Source organism: Ornithorhynchus anatinus, chromosome 5 (assembly GCF_004115215.2).
Source record: "Ornithorhynchus anatinus isolate Pmale09 chromosome 5, mOrnAna1.pri.v4, whole genome shotgun sequence".
NCBI classification, from domain to species: Eukaryota; Metazoa; Chordata; class Mammalia; order Monotremata; family Ornithorhynchidae; genus Ornithorhynchus; species Ornithorhynchus anatinus.
The window spans coordinates 48,741,344-48,766,175 of NC_041732.1; the positions used below are offsets into that span (position 1 = coordinate 48,741,344).

A 24,832-nucleotide genomic window follows, 5' to 3' on the forward strand; every position below is an offset into this window, starting at 1 on the left:
GTTTGTAATATCCCCCCACCTATCAATCAGGGGACTCAATAAAGCATATTGACATATATTTTTATATTTTAATGCAGGTTCGGTAGCCTTAGAAACCAAAAACTGATTAACTCTCCATTCTCCTTCCTTTTGCAGAAACCTGCTTAGGTCTCAGCACAGTTCAGGATTTGCTAGTTGAAGGGGCGGACGAGTTTGCTCAGAGATAACTTGCCTCATTTTTTCCTGTTTGCCATTTCTAACATTCTGTCTGTTGTCCGGTATGAACGTGGACAGGCAGAACCGAAGGTCTCCCCTGTTACACACCTCCACCGTAGATGACGATACAAGATAGGGTTTGCTCCTTCTGGGAGCCTAACAGTAAGGGAACGTTGAAACAAGCAGGCATGGAACTGAAATAAAATCCTTTTCTTAGCTCCTCCCAGTCAATCACTGGTCATTTCTACTAACATCAGTTCTTTAATTCTCCGTTTCAATTAAAGACTTCTGTCTGTGTGCATTTTTTATTATTTCATCCTAGACCTGCTGGCTAGGTCTCAAAGTGTTCAAACTAAACTATTTCCATTTTTTCTTTCTCTGGTTGCATTTAGACAATGTTATTGTTCCCCAGGGCGTGTTTCCTTGGTTCTGCCTCTGGTGTACTCCAATATGTTCTCGTCCCAGCCCCCTATCCAGTTCTGTCAGTGGCTTTCGAATCTGATCCTCAGCTCTCTCCTCCTTTGAGCCAAAATATTTTTTTGGCAAACTGCAGAGCTTGTTTGATGCTCACAAATGTCTTCTGGTCGTTAAAATAAAACTCAATGTATCTCTTTCACCTTTCCCCACAACTAGCTTTGGAGAAGTCCAAGACCTACTTTTGATCATAGAACCAAGGGGCTCAGACATGTACTTAGACCAAAAAATATTTGACTGTTAAGAGACAAGACCTGTAAGCAGGGAGCTCTAGCCAGAAGATCATGTCTCACAGAGAGAAGTTCTAGGGCCTGTTGGTCTTTAGGGGTTTGAAATTCCTGCAAAGGCAAGAAGGTGGCATTTCCTAGCCTCTGTCTCTCCTCCAATGTCAGGGCATCAGACAAGGTTTTGAGTTTGGCAGGCTGGAGATCCTGCCAGTAAAAAACATGGGATTACCAGTCCCCTAAAAAAGATTGACATTTGATTGATGGGCAAGTTCCCCGAAGAGGTCCCGATCCTTCTGGGGTTTTTCGATTAATTGCAGACAGGGAGAGAGAGAGAGTGTGTTATTCCAATTTAAGTAATTTCTTGAGCTTCATGCATCGGACAAGTCAGTTAGTCCTGGATTGAGATTCATTCATTCAATGTTATTTATTGAGCGCTTACTATGTGCAGAGCACTGTACTAAGCACTTGGAATGTACAGAATGGCAACAGATAGAGACAGATACATTCCATGCTACAGAAAACCCGCTTGCTCGAACTCGGGGGCTCTTGTTCTGTTCATTCCTCTATCATTTTTGTTCCGTGGAAGCACTGAAAGCAGTTGGATGAGACATGGTAATAATAGTGTGTTCCTTTCTATCATCCAGCTGTTGATGTAGGTTTTATTTGTAGGGGGCAACTGATGGTGTCCCATTCTGAGACATTCCGAACCGAGGAGGAGTGTGGCCTGGTGGAAAGAGCACGGGCCTGGGAGTCAGAAGACCCGGATTCTAATCCCAGCTCTTCCTCTTGTCTGCCGGGTGCCCTCGGACAAGTCACTTCACTTCTCTGTGCCTCAGTTATTTCCACTGTAAAATGGGGATAAAGACTGTGAGCCCCATGTGGGACATGGACTGTGTCCAACCTGATTAGCTTATATCTACCCAGTGTTCAGTACAGTGCCTGGCACGTAGAAAGCGATGAACAAATATCATTTTTTAAAAAGATGGAAGTATTTAAAACTCTAAAGAATACTCAGATAAGGTTGATAAATTCCATCAAAATAAAAGCACATTGTTAACATTCCACTTGTTTCTGGGCATTAGTACATCACCAGGGTAGTTAACCGACCAGTGACATTTGTTGAACGCATACCCTGTGCAGAGCACTATACTAAGTGGTCGGGAGAGTACAAGACAGAAGTTCTTTTGCTTTGTTTTTTGTAAATGGTATTTAAGTGTTCAATATGTATCGAACACCATTCTAAGTGCTGGGATAGATACAAGTAACTAGGTCAGGCACAGTCCCCCACGCAAATGGGGCTCTCAGTCGATGTAGACGCATAGAGTTGGTAGACACGTTCCCTGTCCACATTTGGCTTTCAGTCTGGAGGACTTCTAGTCTAGCTAGCAAGAAGTCTCCCATTTCTGGTGTGTATAGTACTTGCACTGAATCTCTTCCTCTGAAGGTCACTCTTCGAGATGTTACAGCAGGGAGCACGATCCTTTGGGGATCATAGGGCTTGGGAGCGTTTTCAATGTTCCCTTTTTCTTACATTCCTCTAGAGCTCATCGCTTGCTTGGCTAACCCCAAGAAGGCTTTCCTGACATATATTGAGGTCAGAGAAACAATAATGTCTGTTTCATCCTTTTCATACCTTTCAGTTCTCTGCACATCGTCCATGCAATTTCCATCAGCGTCACCTATGTCTCTCTCGGGTATGCACTGGGTGGTAGTTTGTTTCCTCATGTAACTTCTATCCGCTTCTCAGCCACCAAGCATTTCAGGGGCAGATCAGTCATGTTGAAGATTTTGAAGCATCTTCCCAGGGAGAGACCACCACTTAATTCCTGATCTTTTCATTGGGAAATTGACAGCACATGTGAAATTTGACCTGTCGAGGCCCTGGCCTACCTTCAAGTCTTGCCGACCTCCCTGGCGTACCACAAGGTACTGGGTGCTGCCATGTTTTAATTTGGTCATGCCTCCCTGCCCTAGCTTAAAAGTTCCACACGGGCTGGATTTCTGAGTTTCTCCGAGACTGCAAATCTAATGGCGAGGCAAAGAATTTCTTAAAGCTCTCTCCCACCTCCATGGCAAAGCTGATGTGTCAAGGCGATTGGGGCCCCCTTTAAACGGCTGCTTGCTTAGATTTGGGACTAACTAGACAGGGAGGTAAAAGCAGATTTCCATGTTTTTCTGTTTTGGCATTATCTTCTGCAAAGAAAGCCAAAATGAAGAGCTTTTAAATAGCATTTAGCTGTCTTCCACCTCCTCCTCACTGCTTTTCTCAGCCTGGGGACGGGTAGCAGGAAGAGAGGGGAAGGGCTGTCTGTCCGAACTCACCCCAATTTGACCCATCGGGTTCTGGGCCGGCTCGATCTAGCCCCCAAGCGCAGGACGTGCTGATGCTTAAGCTTGCTGATGCTTAAGCAGGGCAAGACTGATCTTTCTCAAGGAGTAGGGTATTGAAGTCATGAGAAACTGTTTGTGATCATGCATACGCACATTTCTCCCCCTCCTTGCTCCTAAGGATGGACAGTGGAGGAGACCAAGGAGGATATCAATTGAGGTGGTTACAGATTGCTCCTCTTCCTTCAGTGTGCTTCAGAGCGGGGAGGTTGAGAAGCACTACACCACCCCTATCGAAGCTGGTTTACTTAGAGATATCTGCAGGCTTGTGTGTATGTGATCTGAGAATAGCAAAAGTTCATTTTAAAGGTATTATCTCCAGTCTATAACTGACAGAGTTCCTGGAGTCAGGGTGGCCTAGTCAAAAAAAACTGTGGGAGTCAGGAGACCAGTGTTCTAATCCCAGTTCTTTCGTCGGCCTGTCGTGTGACCTTGGGCAGGTCACTTAAGCCCTCTGTGCCTCAGTTTCTTCATCTCTAAAATGCTCTGCCCACCTCTTGGATTGGGAGCTCTGCATTGGGCAGGGACTTGGTCTGAACTGATTATCTGATATCTACTCTAGCACGGAACAGTACTCGGCACATAGAATCTAATACCAGCTCTACCTGCCCATTCCAAGGAAAATAACACAGTACCAGTGAACAGATAGGCCCTGCAGGCTTTCATTTAGGGATCTAAAATGGGTTACTAGAAAGAACGTCATGGAAAAACAGGCTGGTTGCCACTGAGAGCAACTGCTTCCTGGTTCAATCAGGCCATCAGTGATATCGATTGAACACTTACTGAATGTAAACCACTGTCCTGAGTGCTTGGGATAGTTCGGTAGAAGCAAAACAACATTCCCTGCCTTCAAGGAGCTTAAGATCCAATGGGAGAGAGAGGCAAAACTGACAAATAGTAGGAACAGGAGGAAGAACAAGGGTAAAGGAGGAAGTCTCTTGTGGCTTCTGTTGGAGACCGAATATTAACCTTAATGGACCGTTGAGCTGGTCCTGTAATAGAATTGCTGTATCAGTCAGTCGGTTTTTATTGAGCACTTAATGTGTGCAGAACACTATATTAAACACTTGGGAGGGAACAGTACAACCGAGTCGGTAGGCACATTCCCAGCCCACAAGGAGCTTAATGTTCTTTTGTCCTTGATGAAGGAAGAAATGGTTCCCAGACTTAGTCTAAAAGATTTGCAGTGCTCTTTAAGGGCAGGGATATATCTGTTATATTGTTGTGTTGTCCTCTCCCAAGCTCTTAGTACAGTGCCTTGCACACAGTAAGCGCTCAATTAATGCAATGGATTTGCTCCTTTTTTCCTCCTTTTTATCACTGCTTGAATATTTTGTCAGGAGTACACTACATTTTGCAGTGGATTTTTGGGATAATTTCCACATTCCCACTTGTTTGACATACTGTGGTTAAATATTTGTGTCTCCTGGAGTCCCTAAGATTGAGATTTGGATGTTCTCACTTGATTTTTTTTTTCAATTCAGGAGTCAGGTTCCACCCATTTTTTTTTTCTGTCTTCCTCGGAGACACATAAGAAAATATCATTTGGAGAGAGAGGCTCTATACTAGGTGCAGCCCAGTTAAACCCAAAAACATTATCCAAAGCTTCCAGTATAAAGACCATCTGGTTTATGTCTATTTTTATATATCTGAAGAAGTTATTGAGTAGGTCTGTGCAGGCACAGGATACAGGTGTGGCCAAGAGTGCTTTAGTAATATTCAGCCTGTTTCGTCCCCAAGGTAAAGGCCTAAAACATAGAAAGGAACACAGTAATGAGGCTCTTGCTGCCCTTTCTGTCCAGTTCTTTTGTGACTTCCCAGATAGACTTGTATATAGTCCACTCTGCTATAACGCGGAAGTTATGTTGTTGATAAATCCTCGTATTAAAGAAACCTTGCGTTAGCTTCACTGATGTGAGACGCTTGCTCCTGCGCACAACTGTTTCAACATCACATCACATTCTATTGAAACAGTCGCATCCTCTAGACTGTAGGGTCATTAAGGGCAGGCGACGTGTGCTGATTCTGTTGTATTGTACTCTCCCAAGCACTTAGAACAATGCTCTGCACATAGTAAATGCTTAATAAATACCATTGATTGATTGATTGAGAATGTTCTTCCCTAATTCCCCTATGGCATCCTATCCCAAAAGTGTAAAGAACGTGTGTGTTATAAGAGAGCTGACTTTCTTGGCCATTTCTATCAGCTCTCAACTCCTTCCCCTGATCTTACCATGTGCCTAAAAATCTGTTAGATTGAAATGGGATCGTTGTAAAAAAAAAAATTCCTCAAAGCAAAAAGCTTGTTTTATGGGGTTTGCTAAAATGAGTCAACCGTGGTGAACTGGGGCTTCTATTTTGAACAGAGCAAACAAGTGAGCACTTCTCCTGCCCGCTGTAAATCAGCAGGACAGCAATAATAATACCAGCTAGCAAATGTTTCTTCTAGAAAGACCAGCTTACCAAGAAACTTTAAAAAAAAATTAAATGACTGGTCCTGGTTCTTTCCATGACACCTGACTCATGAATCAAATCCTTCTCGGTTGGGAATTGATAGCTCTGGCAGTTGGTCCCTGAAATGAAATGTAGATCTGTTACACGTGCAGCTAGCTGTTGTTTCCCAAGTCCACTTTCAGGATTTGGTTTTGCTGCCTTAGGAAGATTTAGAAGGCATTGAAAAGGTTTGCTTAATTTCTCCTAAACTTTTCAATCACTGCTTATTCATTTTGATCAAGAGTATAATACATTATAAAATAAACCTCTAGGATAATTTTCTTCTCCGTTCGCCTGGTCAAGTGAGAGCTTCATGCTTTCCAATCCACCTGGAATGCTAGTATTACTTACTCTTAAAATCCTTCTTTTTAGATGTATTTTTCAGAGGGTCCTTTGGAAAAAATAGATATTTTGGAGGTCTGTACTGCTCTCCTGAAAAATATCTTAGATATTATGTAGGTGGTAGATTCAGCATGTTGTGGGCAGGGAACGTGTCTAATAATAATAATGTTGGCATTTGTTAAACGCTTATTCTGTGCAAAACACTGTTCTAAGTGGTGGGGGGGAATACAAGGTAATCAGGTTGTCCCACATGGGGCTAACAGTCATAATCCCCATTTTTCAGATGAGGTGACTGAGGCACAGAGAAGTGAAGTGACTTGCCCAAAGTCATAAGCTGACAAGTGGTGGAGCCGGGATTTGACCCATGATCTCTGACTCCCCAGCCCGGGCTCTTTCCACTGAGCCATGCTGTTTCTCTGTTCTCTTTCTGCCAACTCTGTTGTACTGTGCTCTCCCAAGTGCTCCGTCCAGTGCTCTGCACCCAGTAAGTGCTCAGTAAATATATCTGTTGGGTTGATTCAGCAAGAAAAAGCTCATGGTAGGAAATAGAATCAACCAAAATTATGATGGTATTTCAGGAAATTTCACCATAGAAAGCCAAGTTTGAAATTATTTTGAGTCTCTGTCCGGTGTATTCAGTTCTGAGGGATTAGAAAGTATGAATGTTCCTGATGTATTTTCTGCTAAATCTTCTTATTCCTATTTTGTGTTTCCTAAAACAAGTGCACAACAGCCAGAGCTCATGGGAAAAATAACTTCACAGAAATATATGAATAGAACTCAAAAAACCCTGAGAGGACTGTAAACCTCTAGGTACTAATTATTTTTTGTTCTGAAAGCACATCAGGCAATTCGTAACTGGTCTGTACCCTTCAGAATATTAAGGGAAAGGTCCGGGAGAGAATAGGAAGTCATTTAACAGTGGAGTAATTGATTAGTTACGTGTATGCATCTCATCCCAAAGTGAGGAAGACTGCCTTGTTTTAGGGATTTCTATTTCAGTCTTGGCCACTGTGCCCTACTTACATCGCTGTCCTGGCTGTTTGTGCGAACAAAGGAAATCACAACATCTATACAGTCCTGGGAGTACCTTAGAAATGGACACTAGATTACCACAGGGGCGTATAATTATTGAGATTCTATTACTCGCTAGACCGAATGATAATTTCAGAAAATTGGTCTTCCGATCTGTATCCTGAAGAAAGTGACGGGAAGGAATGCTTGGCGAGTATTTCATTCACACTGATGTGATTCGTGGGTGAGGCAGAATCAGACTGCTACTCTCTCTCTTCCTTCCTTTCTTTCCACACCACCTTGCAAGCTAAATATGGCTCCTTCTTTTCTGCCATTAGCTCTCTTACTGAGGAAAATCGGAGACAGCCTGGCTAGGATGCTTTAACAGGCCCTCTGCCTATGTGACTTCAGACTCCATTAAGGGAAAGACCGAGCATTCAGAAGTAAATGCTCCCGGCCCACGCTGCTAAGGGAAAAAGCGCTTTAATCTTGAAGTGGCCTCTGGGTTTAAGATCCAGATAACATTTATCTCCAGAGCTCCGATCTGGGTAAGGAGAATTTGGAGCCTCAACCCAGTGTCTCCCAACACATTCTTTCTTCCCTTTGTAGAACACATTTACAGCTCTATGTATTTCTAGGATTTAGAGCATAAAATTGGCACCAGAGCATAGCAGCAGGATCACATCCTGACCCCTGCTGCTGTTTATATCAGTAGCAATTAAAATTCGATTAATAATCCCTCATTGCTGCCTTTCTGACTTCTCGTTTTTCATCTTCATGGAACTCTAGACCCGTTACGACTGAGTAGCAAGATGTTAACACCTTCTCGGCCATCTGGCACAGGAGAAGGGGCACCTAAGTAAAATTAATAAAAAGCGAAGGACGAAAATGAGCCAGACCAGAATAGTCTAGGCTCTGAAAAACAGTCAAATGGGTGATGAGAACTCACGGTCATGCCAGCCATTTTGTTTCAAAGTGGAAGATGGGAATCTCTGGCCCTGCCCATCTTACTACTGAAGGGGCATCAAAGGACCCACTTTAGTTTGAAATGCCTCTGCGTGCTCATCGGGATGATTTAGTTTTTAGAGTAACTTAATTTCAAAATTCCACCCAGCCATCATCCATTGCCCTGCACACCATTATGGGAAGGAAGTTTTGGGATTTCTACCAAGTGCAGGAATTTCTGCATTGGTTCAGAAAACTCTACATCTTGGATATGAGGGGCCTACCCCAGGCATTTGTTCGAAGAAAGTAGCACGTGCTAGATAAAGGTGGTATTTCCCCAAGTTCCAAACCCATACCAGAGGTTATTAGGTAAAGAAATTGCGAAGGCATCGGAGCCTCGTGTCTCATCCCTTTGTGATCCTAGAATGGAGGCTGGTGTTTGAGTTGGAGATGGACTCCCTTCCCAACCGAGAGGATGCGTTCCTGAGACCCTTTAGCCAGGATACAGGAGTGAAATTTCACACGGAGCGTGGTGATGTTTCACTGGACGAAGACGACGGCCCTGTGGGTGCCCGGCTACGTTACCTAATACCTGTATCTGAGCAGAAGTATATTTTTCTTCCTATAGGCAAAATGCAGAACCTCTTGAAGTAGGTTTTCTCAGTTGTATTGAAAATTCCACATCTGCTTGAGCCAGAGGATAATTGCAGCTTTTTTGCAGGCGGTCGGTTGCGTACGGTGGCTGGGGATATTCAAACGGATATAGCCGAGCTAACTTCCTTTCAGCGCTTCGCAAGGGTTTTTAATATACAAAATGAATAACGAGGGGAATCCCACTAATTAACTTGATTTTGTCATTGCTTTGCCATGGCTTCATCTTTCCTTCCATTTCTTGCTCTCATACCTCCCTAATGCCTGAGCAGACCACGTCATCCGATCGCCGAGGAGAGTGGGAAATCCAGCCCAGCCGGCAGACCAATACCTCGTACCTGACGTCTCACTTGGCTGCAGACCGGCATGGGGGATCAGTACAGGTATTGCCTTCCCCTGCCCCTCAGAGCTTTGCTATTGGAATGCGCTCCCTGTTGCAAAGCATCTGAATCTCGGCTACCGGAGGAATGGACACTGTCGCTCGTGGGTTAGCCGCCTGTGTGTTTGCCCGGTGACGGTTCGGGGCTGATTTTCTGCACTGCGGAATTTGAGTCGTGTGGACCCGGGTTGAGACAAGCGTTAGTGGTTGTTACGGGAAGCGGATGTGTGTTGAACGTTGGTATCCCCGGGGTTTCGGGCGCCACACATCATTTCTTATTGCGTGGGCAGGAGATAGGTTCCTCCCAAGTAACAGAATCATTTTAAGTGGCGAAATGGTGCCCTCTAAAGACTTACTTTACGGTAGGGTTGGCTCAAGGTCAGCCGGCCAGAACAGCGTTGGGAAACGGAAACTTCCGAATGTCCCGAAAGGCCGGGGCTGTTTTCCTCATAATGGTGCTGGCCGGCTTTGACCTAGGACTTGCATTTAGCTTCCTTCTGGAAAACATTCATGCTGTCGAGCCTTAGAGTGCGGCAGAAGTTTGGCTCTAAAGAGGTTCCGGGTGTTTCCTTGAGAAGGGTTCATTTCTGTCAGACCTGCACTTGGAAATTCTCAGAGCAGGTTGAGTTTCTTCCCACTTCCCTCCTGGAAATCGGCATCGGTGGTATTGGAAGAGGTGCCTCAAAAACCCGCTATTACCGTTGCCATCGGAGTTCTCTTTTCCTTCTTCAGTGTTAGGAACACTCCAGCTCCCTGAGCTCTCCCCAATGCTGACTAGTCCAACAAGGCTCTCTCTAGAAATGATTACGCTGCTCAATGTCCGCCGTGGCTCTCGGAAATATGCAGAGCTATCAAGTTCGTAAGTAATTTTAGTAGCATCTGGAACCAGATTGTCGTCTTATGGATATAGAAAAAGAAACTTATCGATGTTCTCAGCAGAGCCTGTGGGAAAGTTGCAGCTTCAGGGATGGGTAACTTTACTGGAAGGTTTCTGTGAGGCAGCTAGAATCAAGAAATGGGAAGCAAATAAGGGGGATAGCGTTTCCAGACCAACCAGGACCAAACTTTGGGATTTTGTTCCTGTTTTTCCGTTTAATTTCCAGAGCTAGCGGCGGGGCAGTCGTTTGAATCTCTCCAGTATGGCCATTCTGATGGGGCATATAGATTTCCTTCCTGCCAACTTGAGGAGTACCGACATATAGGATTCAGTCTTCTACCTCACTGGGGAGTATGCAGCCCTGAGTTTCTATTGACGAATGGCACGAGAAGGCAGAACAAGAACTCATCAGAACCCACGCATTATTCTTGTACCAGTGTCATCTGTTCTGACCGCTGGAATCTTTGGGGCATGGTACTGCTTAGCTCTGCTCTGCTCTGCTCCATTGTCTGGGAAGTGCTTATCTGATTAATTATGTTTGCTCCTGTTTCCCCCGAGGGACTGGTTTGCTGACGTGGAGCTGCCATCGGAGCTGCCATCGGGGGCTCCGATAGCAATAGCTGTTGGGTAATGTAAAGGCGGATAGACGTCAACACTATTCTCAGTTCCACTCTGTATTTAGTACTTCTCTCCTCTTTGGCAGTCAAGAGGTTTAAAGGCCTGGACCCCCAGATCTTGCATTCATTCACGACTGGGGTCCCCACAGAAAGAAATGATTCCGTGTGGTGAATGTGAAACCAAGCTGCACAAGCAGAAGAGACCTAGTCAGATATGCTCAATTATAGCATGAGTTGATAAGTTCTAAAATGATTTATTATGAAGAAGATGGACAATAATAGGGTACAAGCCAAGGGCCAAGTACAGTATGGGAGAAAAGATACCACTGAATTGAGTTAAATTAGGTTTAGTTATTAGGAAGGGAGAAAGGCGAGCTCTCTGATTAGCCAAGTCCTTACCAGGCAACAAATAAAGGTCTCCTTCCTTCAATCAGTCAATCATATTTATTGAGCGCTTACTGTGCGCAGAGTTCTGAACTGAGTGCTTGGGAGAGTACATTACAACGTGTTACTGCCCACAAGGAGCTTACAATCTGAGGGGGGAAAGACCTTAAACCAAACTACGGATATGTAGGTAAGTGCTGTGGGGCTGAAGCTGGGGTGAATAAAGGACGCAAATCCAAGTGCAGGGTTGACGCAGAAGGGAGAAGGAGTAGTGGAAATGAGGACTTAGTTAGGGAAGGCCTCTTAGAGGAGATGTGATTTTAAGAAGACTTTGGAGGTGGGGAGAATGATGATCTGTCAGGTGTAACGGTGGAGAGAGCTCCAGCCCAGAGCCAAGACGTGGGCAAGGGCGTTGGTGGTGAGATAGATGAGACCGAAGTACAGTGAGTAGGTTGGCATTAAAGGAGTGAAGTGAGCATACTGGGTCGTAGTAGGAGATCGGTGAGATATGATTGCAGGGAGGCGAGGTGATGGGGCGCCTCAAAGTCAATGGTGAGGAGTTTCTGTTTGATGCTGAGGTGGATGGGCAACCACTGAAGGTTTTTGAGGAGTGGGGATACATGGACTGAACAGTTCTGTAAAAAAAAAATGATCCGGGAAGCAGAGTGTACTGTGGACCGAAGTGGTAAGAGAGAGGAGGTGGGAAGTTCAACAAGAAGGCTGATGTTGCGCTGCCCCTGGGGCTCCGATAGCGTTGCTAAGGTGAGATGGGTTAAGTGCTTGGATCTATGTAATAGCAGTGTCGACGGACGAGAAAAGGTGGATTTTAGCGATGTTGTGAAGGTAGAACTGACAGGATTCGGCGGCGGATTGAATATGTAAGTTGAAGGAGAGAGATGAGTCGAGGAGAATGCCAGAGTGACGGGCATGTGAGACAGGGATGATAGTGGTGCTGGGAAAGTCTGGGGGAGGACAGGGTTTGGATGGGAATATGAGGAGTTCTGTTTTGGACATGTTAAGGGTTAGGTATGGTAGGGCATCCGGAGAGAGAAGTCCTGAAAGCAGGAGGAAATGTGAGTCTGTAAGGAAGGAGAAAGATCGGGGCAGGAGGTGTAGATTTGGGAATCATCTGCATAGAGATAGTAGTTGAAGACATGGGAGTGAATGAATACTCCAAGGGAGTGGATGAAGATGGAGAATAGAAGGGGTAACTAGAATGGAGCCTTGAGGACTCGTTGCTGTAGAACATCTAAACCGAGCTGACCAAATCAGAGAACTGTAAATCCACCCCTGAATTGGAACCAGCTTCAGTCCTGGCTGAGTCTGTCTGGTTCAAATGGAAGTAAGCCAGGGCACAGTCAGAAGCAGGTCCAGGTCTCACTTCTGTCAAGCTTTCCCGTGCATGCAGAATTGCGCCATGGGCTGTTGGGACTTGCAATCCCAGAAGCCCAGGGAACAACTGTACCACAATACATCAATCATAGACCCCCGAAACAGGAAAAGCAAGAGAGGCTTTTGGCTCACCCAGTTCAAATCTCATAGGCCGGGACAGCCCCGTAGAGGACTCTCAGTGACAAAACCGTGGAAAATTTGGGTAATGCATTGTGACTGGTTGGTAAATGAGATTGCAATCCCTTAATCACGTAATTTCTGCAGTGAATACCGATAGTCTGTGGAGTTTTTATGACATTTAAACGCTTACTGTGTGTCAGACACTGTTCTGAGCGCTGAGGTAGGTACAAGTTAATTGGGTTGGACACTGTCCCGGTCCCTCATGGGGCTGACAGTCTAAGTAGGAGAGACAACAGGTATCTCCATTTTATAGTTGAGGAAACTGAGGCACAGAAAAGTTAAGTGGCTTTGCCCGAGGACACACAACAAGCAATTAGCAGAGCCAGGATTAGATCCCAGGTCCTTCTGACTCCCAGGCTTGCACTTTCCCCAAGAGGCTACGCTGCTTCTCAGCATGTGGTTTTTGAAAGATGGCAGGTCTCAACTTCTTTTACCCACGGGGCATAGCTGTGATCTTTATCTTCCCTCTCATGTCTCTTAGTTATCAGGTCTTGGCAACATTTTACTAAGTACCAAATGAGCAGTCCATATCTTCAAAATAGAAAAATACAATAAATGAGGCCATTCACTACTGATGCTTAAATGTAATAAGTAATCCGAGGCTGATGATATGTTAGGGGTGAGAGAGGGATGCAGTGACAGTCCAGCAAATGCCCAGAGTCAATCGGTGGTATTCACTGAGCGCTTACTGGGTGCAGAGCACTGTACTGAGTGCTTCGGAGAATACGGCATAACAGAGCTGGTGGACACGGTCCCTGCCCACAAAGAACTTACTGTCTAGAGGGGAAGATGGTCACTAATATAAATAAGTTATGGATGCGTTCGTAAGTGCTGTGGGGCTGAGAGTGGAGTGAATATCAAATGCTTAAAGGGTACAGATCCAAGTACGGAGGCGAGGAGAACGAGGCCAAATAGGTGACGGGCCGTTTTGTAACATCTGCCCCCAAATATTTGAAAGATGCTCAGGGCACACAGTTTGAGAGCTGTGGTGATAGTGGAACCGCTTTTCACCACCAAGCAGGAGAGGGGGTAAATTTCCCCACAAAGGGAACAAGCCAACCGACCTGATGTTCAGATGACAGCTGCGGTGGGGCGATCAGTTCTTTTCTCTACAGGTTTTGGACAGAGTCAAAGAGGAAAGACGGGCGCTACCCTCTCACTCTAAAAAATATTGCTCTGATTTCCTCTCCCATCAGATGGTGTCTAAAGGTTCTAAAATCCCGGTCCCTACAAGATGGCGTGTATCAGTGGTAAAGTGTTCCAGAGGCTGCCTCTCCTGGAGGCCGAGCCTCCTCCCAGCCATCCGGCCAGCTCTCTAGCACCGGCAGAGGGACCTGCTCTCCTATGACGTTTTCACACACTCTCTCTCTCTCTCTCTCTCTCTTTCTCTCTTTCCGTTTCAGGTGGTGAGTTCAACCAACGGAGAGCTGAATGTCGACGACCCAACGGGGGCACACTCCAATGCACCGATCACAGCGCAGGCCGAGGTGGAGGTAGTGGAGGAAGCTAAGTACGTTCACCTTTCCAAAGCGCTCTTCGACCCGTGTTTTAAGAAACCTTCTCTCCAGTTCCTTCAGCTCTGTGTTTTTTTCCCACCTTGATCGACTCCTCAAAGCTCGCATCCATCCTCTTTTCTGCATGTACCTTAATGCTACTGCTGCTACCCCTCTTTGGCTGGGATGCCTGCTGAAACGTCATTTTGATCCACAACATACGTGACAGATGAGATAACGGGTCCTCCACCCCCCCACCCCCACTCCCCACCAAAAGGTATCGCCTTGTAACGAACTGCGGTGTAAAATCCCTTGACCCCTCAGGACCCCAGAAAGCTCTGTCTCCCGTGGCATCTGAGCCAAGGCGCTTAACCGGTCTGGCAGTGAACAGCAGCTGCTTTCTAGTTGGGGGGCAGCGGGGGGCCGGGGTCAAAATGGTCTTAAATCAGTCCCCTCTGGTTCCCTCCCTTCTCCATGAATCTTCCTACGTCCTCCAATCAGTTCTTGTGAGGCCGAAATGAAACCGAAGCGGTAAATGCTCCCGAGACAGGGAAGGGTCTTCATCTCTTTGGAAAGGAAGTTTTTTTCTTGTCTTTTAGCGTAAATGGGGAAAACAGAGACTGCCTCATTCTCTCCTGCTGCTTCTGCATGTATACTGCCCTCCTGCACCTCAGGAGTTTCTTTCGCGCCTTCCTATTTCCGGGCCGGGGACGGGGGGAGCAGGCAGGGGAGGTCTGGAAATAGCCAGGGATGTGAAGCGGGGGAGGAGGGATGACAGCTTATTTTTACCTTCAGGGCTACCCCCTGGCCAGAGCTAGCCTCCTGGGGTCATGTTTAGAAAGAGCCTGGTGGACCGCAGAGCTGGCCAGAAGCAGAAGGAAGTGGTTTGCCGGCCGCCACAGATGACCGAGCTGTTTTGGACCAAAGACTCGGGAACAGGGTAGTGGGATGACTGTTGGCGGTATGAGCCCAGTGTCTCCCTTCCCTGACATCTCCATCTCCATCCCCGTCCTAAATCAGAGCGGAATTTGGACCGAGTTGACTCGTCTTGAGGGAAGGGTTGTCCTTTACGTGCCGTCGATGGTTTTCTTGCCCAGCCAAGCCACCGGGCAGCCCCCAAACAGCTCATCAAGGGACAGCTTAAAACGTGTAATTTTAGGTTTTCAGTCACTTTCATGAGCAGATCCTTCATTGGGAGCCACACGAACTATGGATACGCATAACCTCCTTCTCCCCAAGTCCCAGTGCAAGGGGTCTTTTCCTCCAGATAAATCCCTCAACAGCTGAGGTGTTCACTGCCCTACCCCTCCCACCCCTCAGTTCTTCTCCTCCTGGTCCTTCTCCGACTTGGCTCCGTTGGAGCCCTGTTTCCTCCAGCTCTGCGGTCCCTAATCCAGACTATCCGTCCCACGCCCTCAGATTGGCCTCTGTCCATCTCGCCTTCTTTGAAGGGCCTCCCCACAAGAGTCCACCAAACGAGAGCATCCTCTACAGTGGCATTTTGAAACCCTTGCAACTGTTAAAGTAAACACCGTGGCCCCTCCGGGGATGTCTCCCGGTCCTGAGACCTCACTGTGCACTCTGAACCCTCAGGCCCGTCCCCAGTTATTAAATCAGTGACTTGCCCATTTAGTTGCTTCCCTGTGGCACGCATCCTATGTAGTGTGCGGTGGGTGGTTTTTCTGGGGGAAAAATGAGTGGAGTACAAGCGCAGAAACCATCCAGTCCCAGGGCAGCCTCAGGGGTGGCTGAGGATGGAAAATGGTTCCAACGGTCATTCTCCCCAACAGAATAAAACAGTCAGGAACCCAGTGCCCACGTTGCTTGCTTCTCTTCCTTCCCTTTTCCTGGACACTCCCTTTGGTGGGGCCGAGGCGGGCTGGGAGTCATTTTCCTCTCAAAGCCATCACTGAGAGACCCTCCCCCAAACCTGAGGGTGGGCCCCTCTCGGTGGCAGGCTCACTCGGGATCCGCTCAGGTGCCACCGGGCATCTACCTCAGAAGAGAACTTGATGTACCGTCTGTAGCCTGAGCGTGCAGGTGGCTGCTAGTTTCAAACTACACCTGGGGCAGGCGCAAGAGTGCTTGTATATTGGCAAGATGTTATGTGAGAAGATTGATAATATAATTGATAATATTCTGCCGTATTTTCAACCCACATTTCTCTCACCAAGCCCTGCAGAGGCACAGCCTCAGAGGTAATGAGCACATCTTGAGCCACCACAGAAAGATTGATGCGATGTGGAGGCTTACATGTTTCCTGTCGTTTGCCTTTAGAGGTGTATAGTCGCTTCAAGCTTTTTGGGTGTAGATGCACACCTGAAGTAGGCAAAAGCATTACTGGGCCCACGTAGTACCCGCTGCATTCAAAAGTGTCTGTGTATTTAACCCGCTTCCTTAGAATGATGGCGTGTCTGGGTTCATAGACTGGTGTAATTTACAGTCCTCATAGGAACATTGATGTGCATTTCATGTCATTTTGGGTTATTTAATGTATGTTATGTATGTTCATGTGTGTGATGATGGGCACCCACACTTAGGACCTCTCCGTCTAAAGTGATTGGGTCTGAGCGGGCTTGACGCAACTTCCATTGTGTCAGGGTGATTTTTCAAGTTTTTAGGAACTTCCACATGACTGCATAGAGCCAAGGGGTTGTTGCCTCTGTAGATAGACAAGCATCCTTACTCTTCCAGCTTGGCCCACCAGCTTGGCTACTTGAGGGCTTCCCAAAGCCAAGAGAATCCATTGTATTCAGCCAGATTTTATCCAAACCCTTAGACATTCTGGTGCTAATTTCCACAGCTCTCTGAGGGGATACCGATCTGTCTTATTCCACAGGGAGCTGTGTGGGTGCAGCTGTTTGGGAGCCTTCTTGGTTTTACATAGGAGACATTAACTGAGAGGGTGGTCCTTGTAGTCTGCTTTGCGTAATGCATTTTAGAAGTTTGCTTCCATTCGGCTGTTTTTCCACTTTGTCCCTGCAACCTTCATTTGGGTGAAGAACAGCTGTAATAATGAAGTGCTAACTATGTGCCAAGCACTGAACTTAAGTGCTGGGGTAGATAAAAATATAATCGGGTTCACGTGGGGCTCAAAGTCCAAGTGGGAGGGAGAACACAGCCTACCTGCTGTGTGACCTTGAACAAGTCACTTAACTTCTCTGTGCCTCAGTTACCCTATCAGTAAAATAGGGATTAAGACCGGGAGCCTCATGCCCTGCTAGAGAAGCAGCGTAGCTTAGTGGAAAGAGCCCGGGCTTGGGGGTCAGAGGTCGTGGGTTCTAATCCCGGCTCCGCCACTTGACTGCCGTGTGACCTTGGGCAAGTCACTTAACTTCTCTCTGCCTCAGTTACTTCACCTGTAAAAATGAGAACTAAAAAATATGAGCCCCACATGGGACAATCTGATTACCCTGTATCTACTCCAGCGCTTAGAACAGTGCTTAGCGCATAGTAAGCGCTTAACAAATGCCATAATTATTATTATTATGCCCTACGTGGGATAATCTGATTACCCTGTATCTACCCCAGCGCTCAGAACAGTGCTCAGCACATAGTAAGTGCTTAACAAATACCATTATTATTATCATTATTATTATTATGTGGGATGTGGACCGTGCCTATCCTGAGTAGCTTGTATCTATCCCACTGCTTAGTTCAGTGCCGGGCAGATAAGTGCTTAACAAATACCTTAAAAACAAAAAACCAAAAAGGTATCGGAACCCATTTTGCAGATGAGGGAGCTGAGGCATCGAAAAGTTAAAGTGACTTGCCCCAGCTCACACAGCAGGTACAAGGTGGAGCTGGGATTAGAACCCGGGTCACAGCTGGGCGTTCAAGGCTAGAAGTCCGGGAGTGAGGATAAGCTCACCCCCAAATGTATTAGTCCTCACCTTTTTTTTGGCAAAGTGCTTTCTGTGTGTTAGGCAATGTACTAAGCGCTGGAGTGGATACAAGCAGATCGGTTGGACACAGTCCCTGTCCCACCTGGGGCTCCCAGTCTCAATCCCCATTTTACAGATGAGGTAACTGAGGCCCAGAGAAGTGAAGTGACTTGCCCAAGACTACACAGCTGGCAAGCGGCAGAGCCCATGATCATCTGACTCCCAGGCCCGTGCTCTATCCACTACGCCATGCTGCTTCCCCACTGTGCTGCTTCACCTGATACCTTGAACCCAGGGAGAGAGAGAAATGACTATGCCTCGTCCTCTGATTTAGTGAGGAATCGTTTTTCTCTTTTTCTCTATTCCCAAGCAGATACTGTACTGAGTGTTCTCGTAGTGGGGTTTTGCCTCTCTGGGGGATGACAACACCTGGAAAATACAAGACTTCTGGGGCATATAGAGACTTTACCGTTAGCTGCTGCTGGGGGTTCCTTATTTAAAGGAAATGAGCCAGGAAGGGAGTTGTCTCCTTCCCTGATGACGACCGTTGTCGCGATCCTTCTAAATCACATAAATGTAAACGGGTTCCAAGGAATCCAGCAGTTGTCCAGTAGAAGGATAGATAGAAGTGAGTGCATCCGAAGCCTTTTTGACACCCTTAGTGGACAGAAGAGCGGCTAGCTGACCCGCTGACTTATTCGGGACCCCACTTTTGTTTCTGTGGCAAGGAGAAGAACCAGCTGCCTTGAGATACTCGTCCTTGGCTGCTGACGTCCCCGGCCGAATGAAGGGGGGACTTTCCGTCTTCTTCCCCTTGCTCCCTTCCCCAGCTAGGGCAAGGCAGCCAACCACGGGAGGAAGACAGATTCAAAACGAGGTAGAAGGAAGGATGAGGTGTTGGGCCCTGAGGACCAGATGAGGGTCTTAGAGGGAAGCCAACTAATGGCTTCCCGTGGGCACGATCGGGTCGAAACCTCAGGCGCTTCTCAAGTAGCCAACGCTTACCGTGTGCTACCCTGTGCGTAGCGCCGGAGTAGGTACGGGGCGGTCGGATCAGACACGGTCCCTATCCCACATGGGACTCGCAGAGAGCCACAGAGAGGATAAGCGACTTGCCCCAGGTCGGCGCAGCCGGCCGGGGGCAGAGCTGGAATTAGAGCCCGGGTCTCCCCAGCCTTTCCCGGGTTTGTTTCGTTACAGATCCAGATCGCAACGATCTGGTTTGGGAAAGAGCCCCTTTGGCTCTTGTGACTGGGAGGGCCAGGCTCAACCGCCGCACCCCAGCCATCTGTTGACACAAATCCCCTCCCCATCTTGGCCCCGTCACCCGACCCCAGGACATGTGCCGCCCTCCCTCCCTTTCTCCTTCTCGGCTTCCTCCCTCCCTCCCTCCCTCTCTCTATTTCCAGAGCCCCTGCTTCTGACAAAAGGTTTCAGTTTCAGATTAAGTTGGTCTTGTACTTTAAGGGTAAAGGAAACTCCATCCTTAACTTCCCGGGCATTTTCCTCGCTCCGAGCTACTGACATCTCCGTTGGCCTACTCTGGGCTTCTCAGTTCCCTCTCCTGTATCTGAGCCCTTGGCCGCGCCCCGTCCCGGGCAGCGGGCCGTCCTGGTACTTAGAGCGGTCGGCGGAAGTCGTCCCTCCTTAATTGGCTAGGGCTCCCGAGGCTGAGTCTTCCCCCTCCGCTCCAGAGCGGGTGGGCCGAAGACAGATGTGCCCTGCATGTTTGCATGGCTCGCAGTGACTCGCTTCCATCACACCTCTGTGAACTAATCTTGCTCTCTCTCTCTTTCTCTCTCTCTCTCTTTTTCTCTTTCTCTTTCTCTTCCTTTCTGTGTTTTTTCTCTTTACACCCTCTCTGTAGCTGCCTGAAAATGCTCAACTTGTGGTGAGTCCCTCTCTCCAGTCCACGTGCAAGGGGGAGCGGACCAGACTAGACTGGGATTGGCAAAAACGAACCAAAATATCCTAGGAAACCTGCACCGCTTACAAGCCCAGTGCCATTCCTAGCAAATTGGCGGTTGTCACATCCTCTAGGCGGGGCTGAGGGTGGAGAAGGCAGGCCTCCGGTCAGGAATTGAACTCTCCCTTCGATCCATTTGATGCCAAAAAAGACCCCCTCAAAGCGAGTCCTGAACGAATTCTGTTTGGCTCGGAATGCCCCTTCTCTCTGTCCCCGCCCCACCTCCCCTTCCCCCAAATTAAATTGGCCACATAATGTCAGAAGATGGACCAGGTTGCGGGGGGCACGACTGCTAAGTCTCCCTTGGGAATTATTCCTCACAACAAAGGAATTCCAATAGAGAGGATGGAAACACCTTCCTTCCCTCCCAAACCCAGGATCTCAGCGCTGTGGTTTGGTTTCGGACCCGAGCTTCGGCTTCTTTTAAAATGCAGAATCGAATCGCTCCCCCGGTTGGAGTTGGCAGACTGGGGGTGGGCTCCCTCGGCCGTTGGTGTGCTTGGGGCCCTGAGGCCCGTTGGTTGAGTGAACCCGCACCGCCCATTGAGCCTCTCTTCTCTGCAAGAGGTGCCGGAAGGGGGAGGGAGACTCAGTCCTATCATCCGTCTCCTCTCTGAGGCCACCAGAGCGGGTGGCCGGAGGGCCGCCTCCGGAGGGGTGAGCGGCTCGCCCTCTGTTGCGCCCCGGCCCTCCGGTGCCGGTGAGAATTGCCCAGCAAGGATTCCGGGACGCCCAACTCTATACCAGAGGGGAATCTCCGGTTAGCCACTTTAACACGCTAGAGAATCCGTGCGTGGTGAGGAATGTTCCTGCGAGAAATAGCGCGGCCCCCCGCCTCCCCGCCCCCCCTGCCGCCGGCTCTCTCCCGGGGCACTGCCTGCAGCCCCTCTGGCCTCTCCTGAGCTCGTCTGTCTGTCTTAGTCTGGGATTGTCCTCTTCCACATCGTCTGCATGCCCAGGGTCATATTCTGTACGACGACCGCAGCCTTTTACTGCCTTGTTTCTGCTTGCGTTAAATGAACGGTCTGGGAGTCCTTTCCTGAACCCTGACTGACTGAACCAACTTCAGCTCCGTGTTGGCCAGAGACCGTGGAGCCATTCCCAGGGGAAACGGGCCCGGAGAAGGAGGAAGAGCGGGCTTTCCCCTGTCAGGCCTCTGGAAGATAGGGGAGCGCAGAAGATCGGGGAGGGAAGCCGTCCCCTCGGTTTTCTTTCCCAAGCGGCTGTCCGTGTGTAATCTCACATCGCCATGTTCCATTCCTCCCTCTGTGATGTCACGCACCCCCTGGCTTCCGAGAGGAAAGGCTGTTCCGCGAGGAGCAGCCCAGGGCGCAGCTGGAGAGCTCGGAGGAGCGAGGAGAGCGGGTGATCCAGGGGCCCAGGATCCGAATGCCAAGCATTTGGGGCCCCGGGGATGGGAGGCCGGCCCAGCCCGGGCAGCCCGTCAAGCCTTCCCTCCCCCGGGAGTCAGGGATACCTCTACCAGGTGCCTCGACTGGGGCTCAGTGTAGTGCTCAAAACATAGGCCTTTCTCTCCTGTCCTAACTGGACTCGCTGCTACTGGCCCGTGGGCAGGCCAAGGATTGGAACGGACCGTGGAGCTGGGAGTCCCTTTTGGGAAGGGGAGATCCCGACTGCCTTTCCCCGGGCTGTTTTGAATAACTAGAGGCGATCAGAGTCTCAGATGGAAAACACTCGGCTCTTTCGAACTACAGGTTCCGCTTCCAATCCAATCCACACTTCCCATCTCCTCTGAGTAGGTGAATCCCGCGCCGTGACACACCAGTTACGATATGGGTGTCCTTCGACCGGGATTGGAAAAGCCAGGCCTCTGGCCCTGACTGCTCCCGAAAAATCCCAAGGCGCCGTGAGACTCGGGATCGGCCACCCATCTGAGAAACTGGGCTCTAAGCAGCTCGGCTTTTCCTCCTAGAGACCGGTCCCCTGGAAATTGAACCAGTCTTACGTGAATCTAATCTCATTTCATTCGGTCTAACAACAAAATCATCCCGAACCCGCCCGTTGGAAGAAAAGAATGGGAAACAATTACCTGAAATCGGCATCGGCCTCCAGAGGCCCATTGACGATAGAGCCCTAAGCGGCGGGCAGCAGTGAGGTCCTCCTCTTCTCTCCCCCGTCGGTTGAAAATTATTCCGATTAAAGAACCCCGAGTACCACTTGAAAATCCTTTTTGGAAGTACCTTAGAAACCTCTCGTGTTGGGTTAAATTTCCCTCGTTGGGACATTCGGACCTCTAGGGTCCACTTCCATCGTCCCTACGAAGTTTTCTCCCGTTGGTTTTTCCCGACTCGGGAGGAACTTGATCATTTTCAAGAAACACCTCTCGTACGGGAGTACCGGGAATGAAAACGGGTTCTCTGCTGCTGCCCTCCTTTTGGCCAGAGGAGCGTTAGGACTGGTAAGGCAGGGGTGGGTAGCCTCCCGTGACAAACCCCAAGCGACAGACCCGTGGGGAGCCCGGCCGAATTGTCTTAGGGGGCTTGGGCAGGTGTGGGAGTGACCTCTCCGACAGGCTTTCCAGGCAGCCGTGTGCGGACTTGAACTCTCTGCCCCCACGCCGCCATTTCCATACCCCGTGTGTTCTCTCCCCCGAAGAGGGGTTTTCCGGCACCAGCTTCTCCTCTGCCTGCACCGTCCTGCCCTCGACCTCACATTCGCTGGGCAGGAACGGCCTTACTTGCTCTTAGGGCCAGGGGAGCAAGGGCTCAGGACAGCGGGGTGGGGCTTTAAGTCCCTGATGTTTTGAGCCGGAGCTTTGGTTACCCACCAGTCAGCACGGCAGGGTTCAGTAAAGGAAACTGACCCCAAACTCAGCCCTAGCCCCGAACGGGACCGGTTCTTAAACACTGCCATAAAATCGGGGGTGTCGGTGGGAACGGTGAATTGGGGTTCATCCCGAGCTACCAGAGGCCTGCTTACTGCTAGGACTGTGGCACCATCCCTCTTTGGGAGTCGAAAGGGCAATGTCTGATCGTGGCCGGTCGGTTTCTAGGTGGTTTTTTTTTTGTGGGGGGGTGGGGGTTTAGTTGTTGGGTTTTGGTTTTTCAGTTTGGGGCTGGTAGGCGGCCCCCTAGTTTCTCCTTTGTTCCCAGCCACTGGGCAGTTGAAGATTTGGGCCATCTCCCACCCTCCCAGAAGGGCTGCCAGAGTGGACCTCCTTCTCTTAATCCTCCATTTCCAGCTGCTTTCCACAGGAACTATTCCTTTTCCCAGGGTGGCCGCCAGGCGAGGTGACCGTCGCTGTCTCTCCCAGTTGAGCAGGGCCTCGCGGCAGGTCTGGGAGTCCCGGGCGGAGGGGCTGGGGGGGGCGGGCGGGCCGCCCTCGCGCCGCCGTCCGCGGGGTTGCCAGCGCCGAGTTTAGCCCCGGGAGAAGGCGGCGGCCTGGAATGCCGGACTGAGGCCCGAGTCTTGCCCTTGGCTTTCCAGAAACGAGCCTCCCCACCCCGGCTCCCGCCGTTCAGCGGGGGCGACGGTCCGCGGATTGGAACGACGAAGTTCCTTGAGCTTCCGCTTCCCCGGCGGCCCCGCGGCCCGCTCCCTCCAGCATGCGCACTGTATATGGTGGGCTCGGGCTCCGGCCAGAGACGGGGCGAGACCCCACCACCTACAGCCGTGGAGGGAGTTTGGGGCCCGTCGGCGTGCCCAGCCCGCTGTACTGACTCGCCTTGTCCTTTGTGCCCCAGGTGCTGCTGTTTCTTTAAGAGAAAAAGGAAGAAGACCACCCAGCGCCACAAGTGACCAGTGCCTCCCAGGAGTCCCCCGGGGACTCCGCGATTCTGACTGCACCCGCAGCTCCTGCCATTTCTCATTGGAAGGGACGTCTCTTTGGGAGGAGGGAGGAGGAGGAGGAGGAAGAAGAGGAGGAGGAGGAGGAGGAGGAGAGTGGAGATCAGAAACCAAAAAGAGAAGAGAACAGATGCCCGGAAGGAAGCCGGCACGGGGTCGGCCAGCGCTGAATGGCTTCGATGCTTAATTCCAAGCCCGGGGCCTCTCTCGGGATCCGGAGTCCGAGGGGTTCCCGCGTCCACGGGGCACGGCGGCTTCTTGCACTTGGGGCTGGCTGCCTGGCTGACTCTCCTTCCCATTGTTTACAGTGAAGGTGTCATTCACAAAAACTTACGAACTTCAATCCTCTGTCCTCTCCTCCTCCATTTACTCCCGCCCTCCCACCCCACCCCGGTCCCCGCCTCCTCCCCCTCCAATGAAAAGACTGAGAAGTGAAGGCTTGATTGGCTAACTGTCGAGCGCGAGGCCCTTTTCCAGGCAAGTTATACAGCTGAAAAAGCGGGCGAGAGGTGAGCCCCGAGCCGGAGAAGGACTCCCTCCCCGCCTCCCACTCCCGCCTCTCAACGCAGAGTTCTTTTCCCGTGTCCGTCTCCGCTGCCGTGGCTCCACGGCCCGGCCCCCCCTCGGGCCCGGGCTCTTCCCCACTCCCCCCTCCCTCCTTGTGAAGTTACACTGTAGCACACAAGCTGTGAGAAATTTGCAATCTACTGTTCCCGCCTCTTTGGTGTTCTTGGCTTTCTTGGCAAGCTCTGGTCTCCGAACAGTTAGTTAGTAGGGCAGTGCAGATTGTTTGGGGAAAGGAAAAACAAAACAAAACAAAACTGACCTTGTTGCACTTTTTTTTTTAAAAAAAAAAAAAAACGAAAAAGAAACACGGCAGATGCGTATTGTGTCTGGTTGTTTGGGGGTTTGACTTTTTTCCGTGTGGAGGCAGAAGGGGCCAGGTCAGCCCCTCGGGAAAGAGCCTGGGGTGCAGAAAAGTACAGCTCCAGGGTTGGTTTGAGGCGCCAGGAAAGGAGGAAACCAGGCCCCCCGAACCCCTCCGCTCTGCCCGGCCCGGGGAGGCGAGGTCCGTAGGACCTTACTTGAATTTCCGGGCCGCCTTCTCAGCCGCCGAGGAAGGC

General features: G+C 49.6%; 1 protein-coding gene across 6 annotated transcripts in view; it reads left to right on the top strand.

Annotated features, from left to right (window-relative positions):
* CSNK1G1 (casein kinase 1 gamma 1) overlaps nt 1-24,533 on the top strand; it is a 205,392-nt gene extending 180,859 nt beyond the window's left edge. For 3 of the 6 annotated variants that reach the window (XM_029065562.2, XM_029065565.2, XM_029065563.2), the window contains exons 11-14: nt 9,002-9,112; nt 13,962-14,068; nt 19,803-19,826; nt 23,606-24,533. In XM_029065562.2, coding sequence (XP_028921395.1) covers nt 9,002-9,112; nt 13,962-14,068; nt 19,803-19,826; nt 23,606-23,660 — 297 coding nt within the window. In that variant the 3' untranslated portion in view covers nt 23,661-24,533. The remainder of the gene's footprint in view (nt 1-9,001; nt 9,113-13,961; nt 14,069-19,802; nt 19,827-23,605) is intronic. The other 3 variants (XM_029065566.2, XM_029065567.2, XM_029065568.2) reach the window with 3 other exon arrangements.
* The last annotated feature ends 299 nt before the right edge of the window (nt 24,534-24,832 follow it).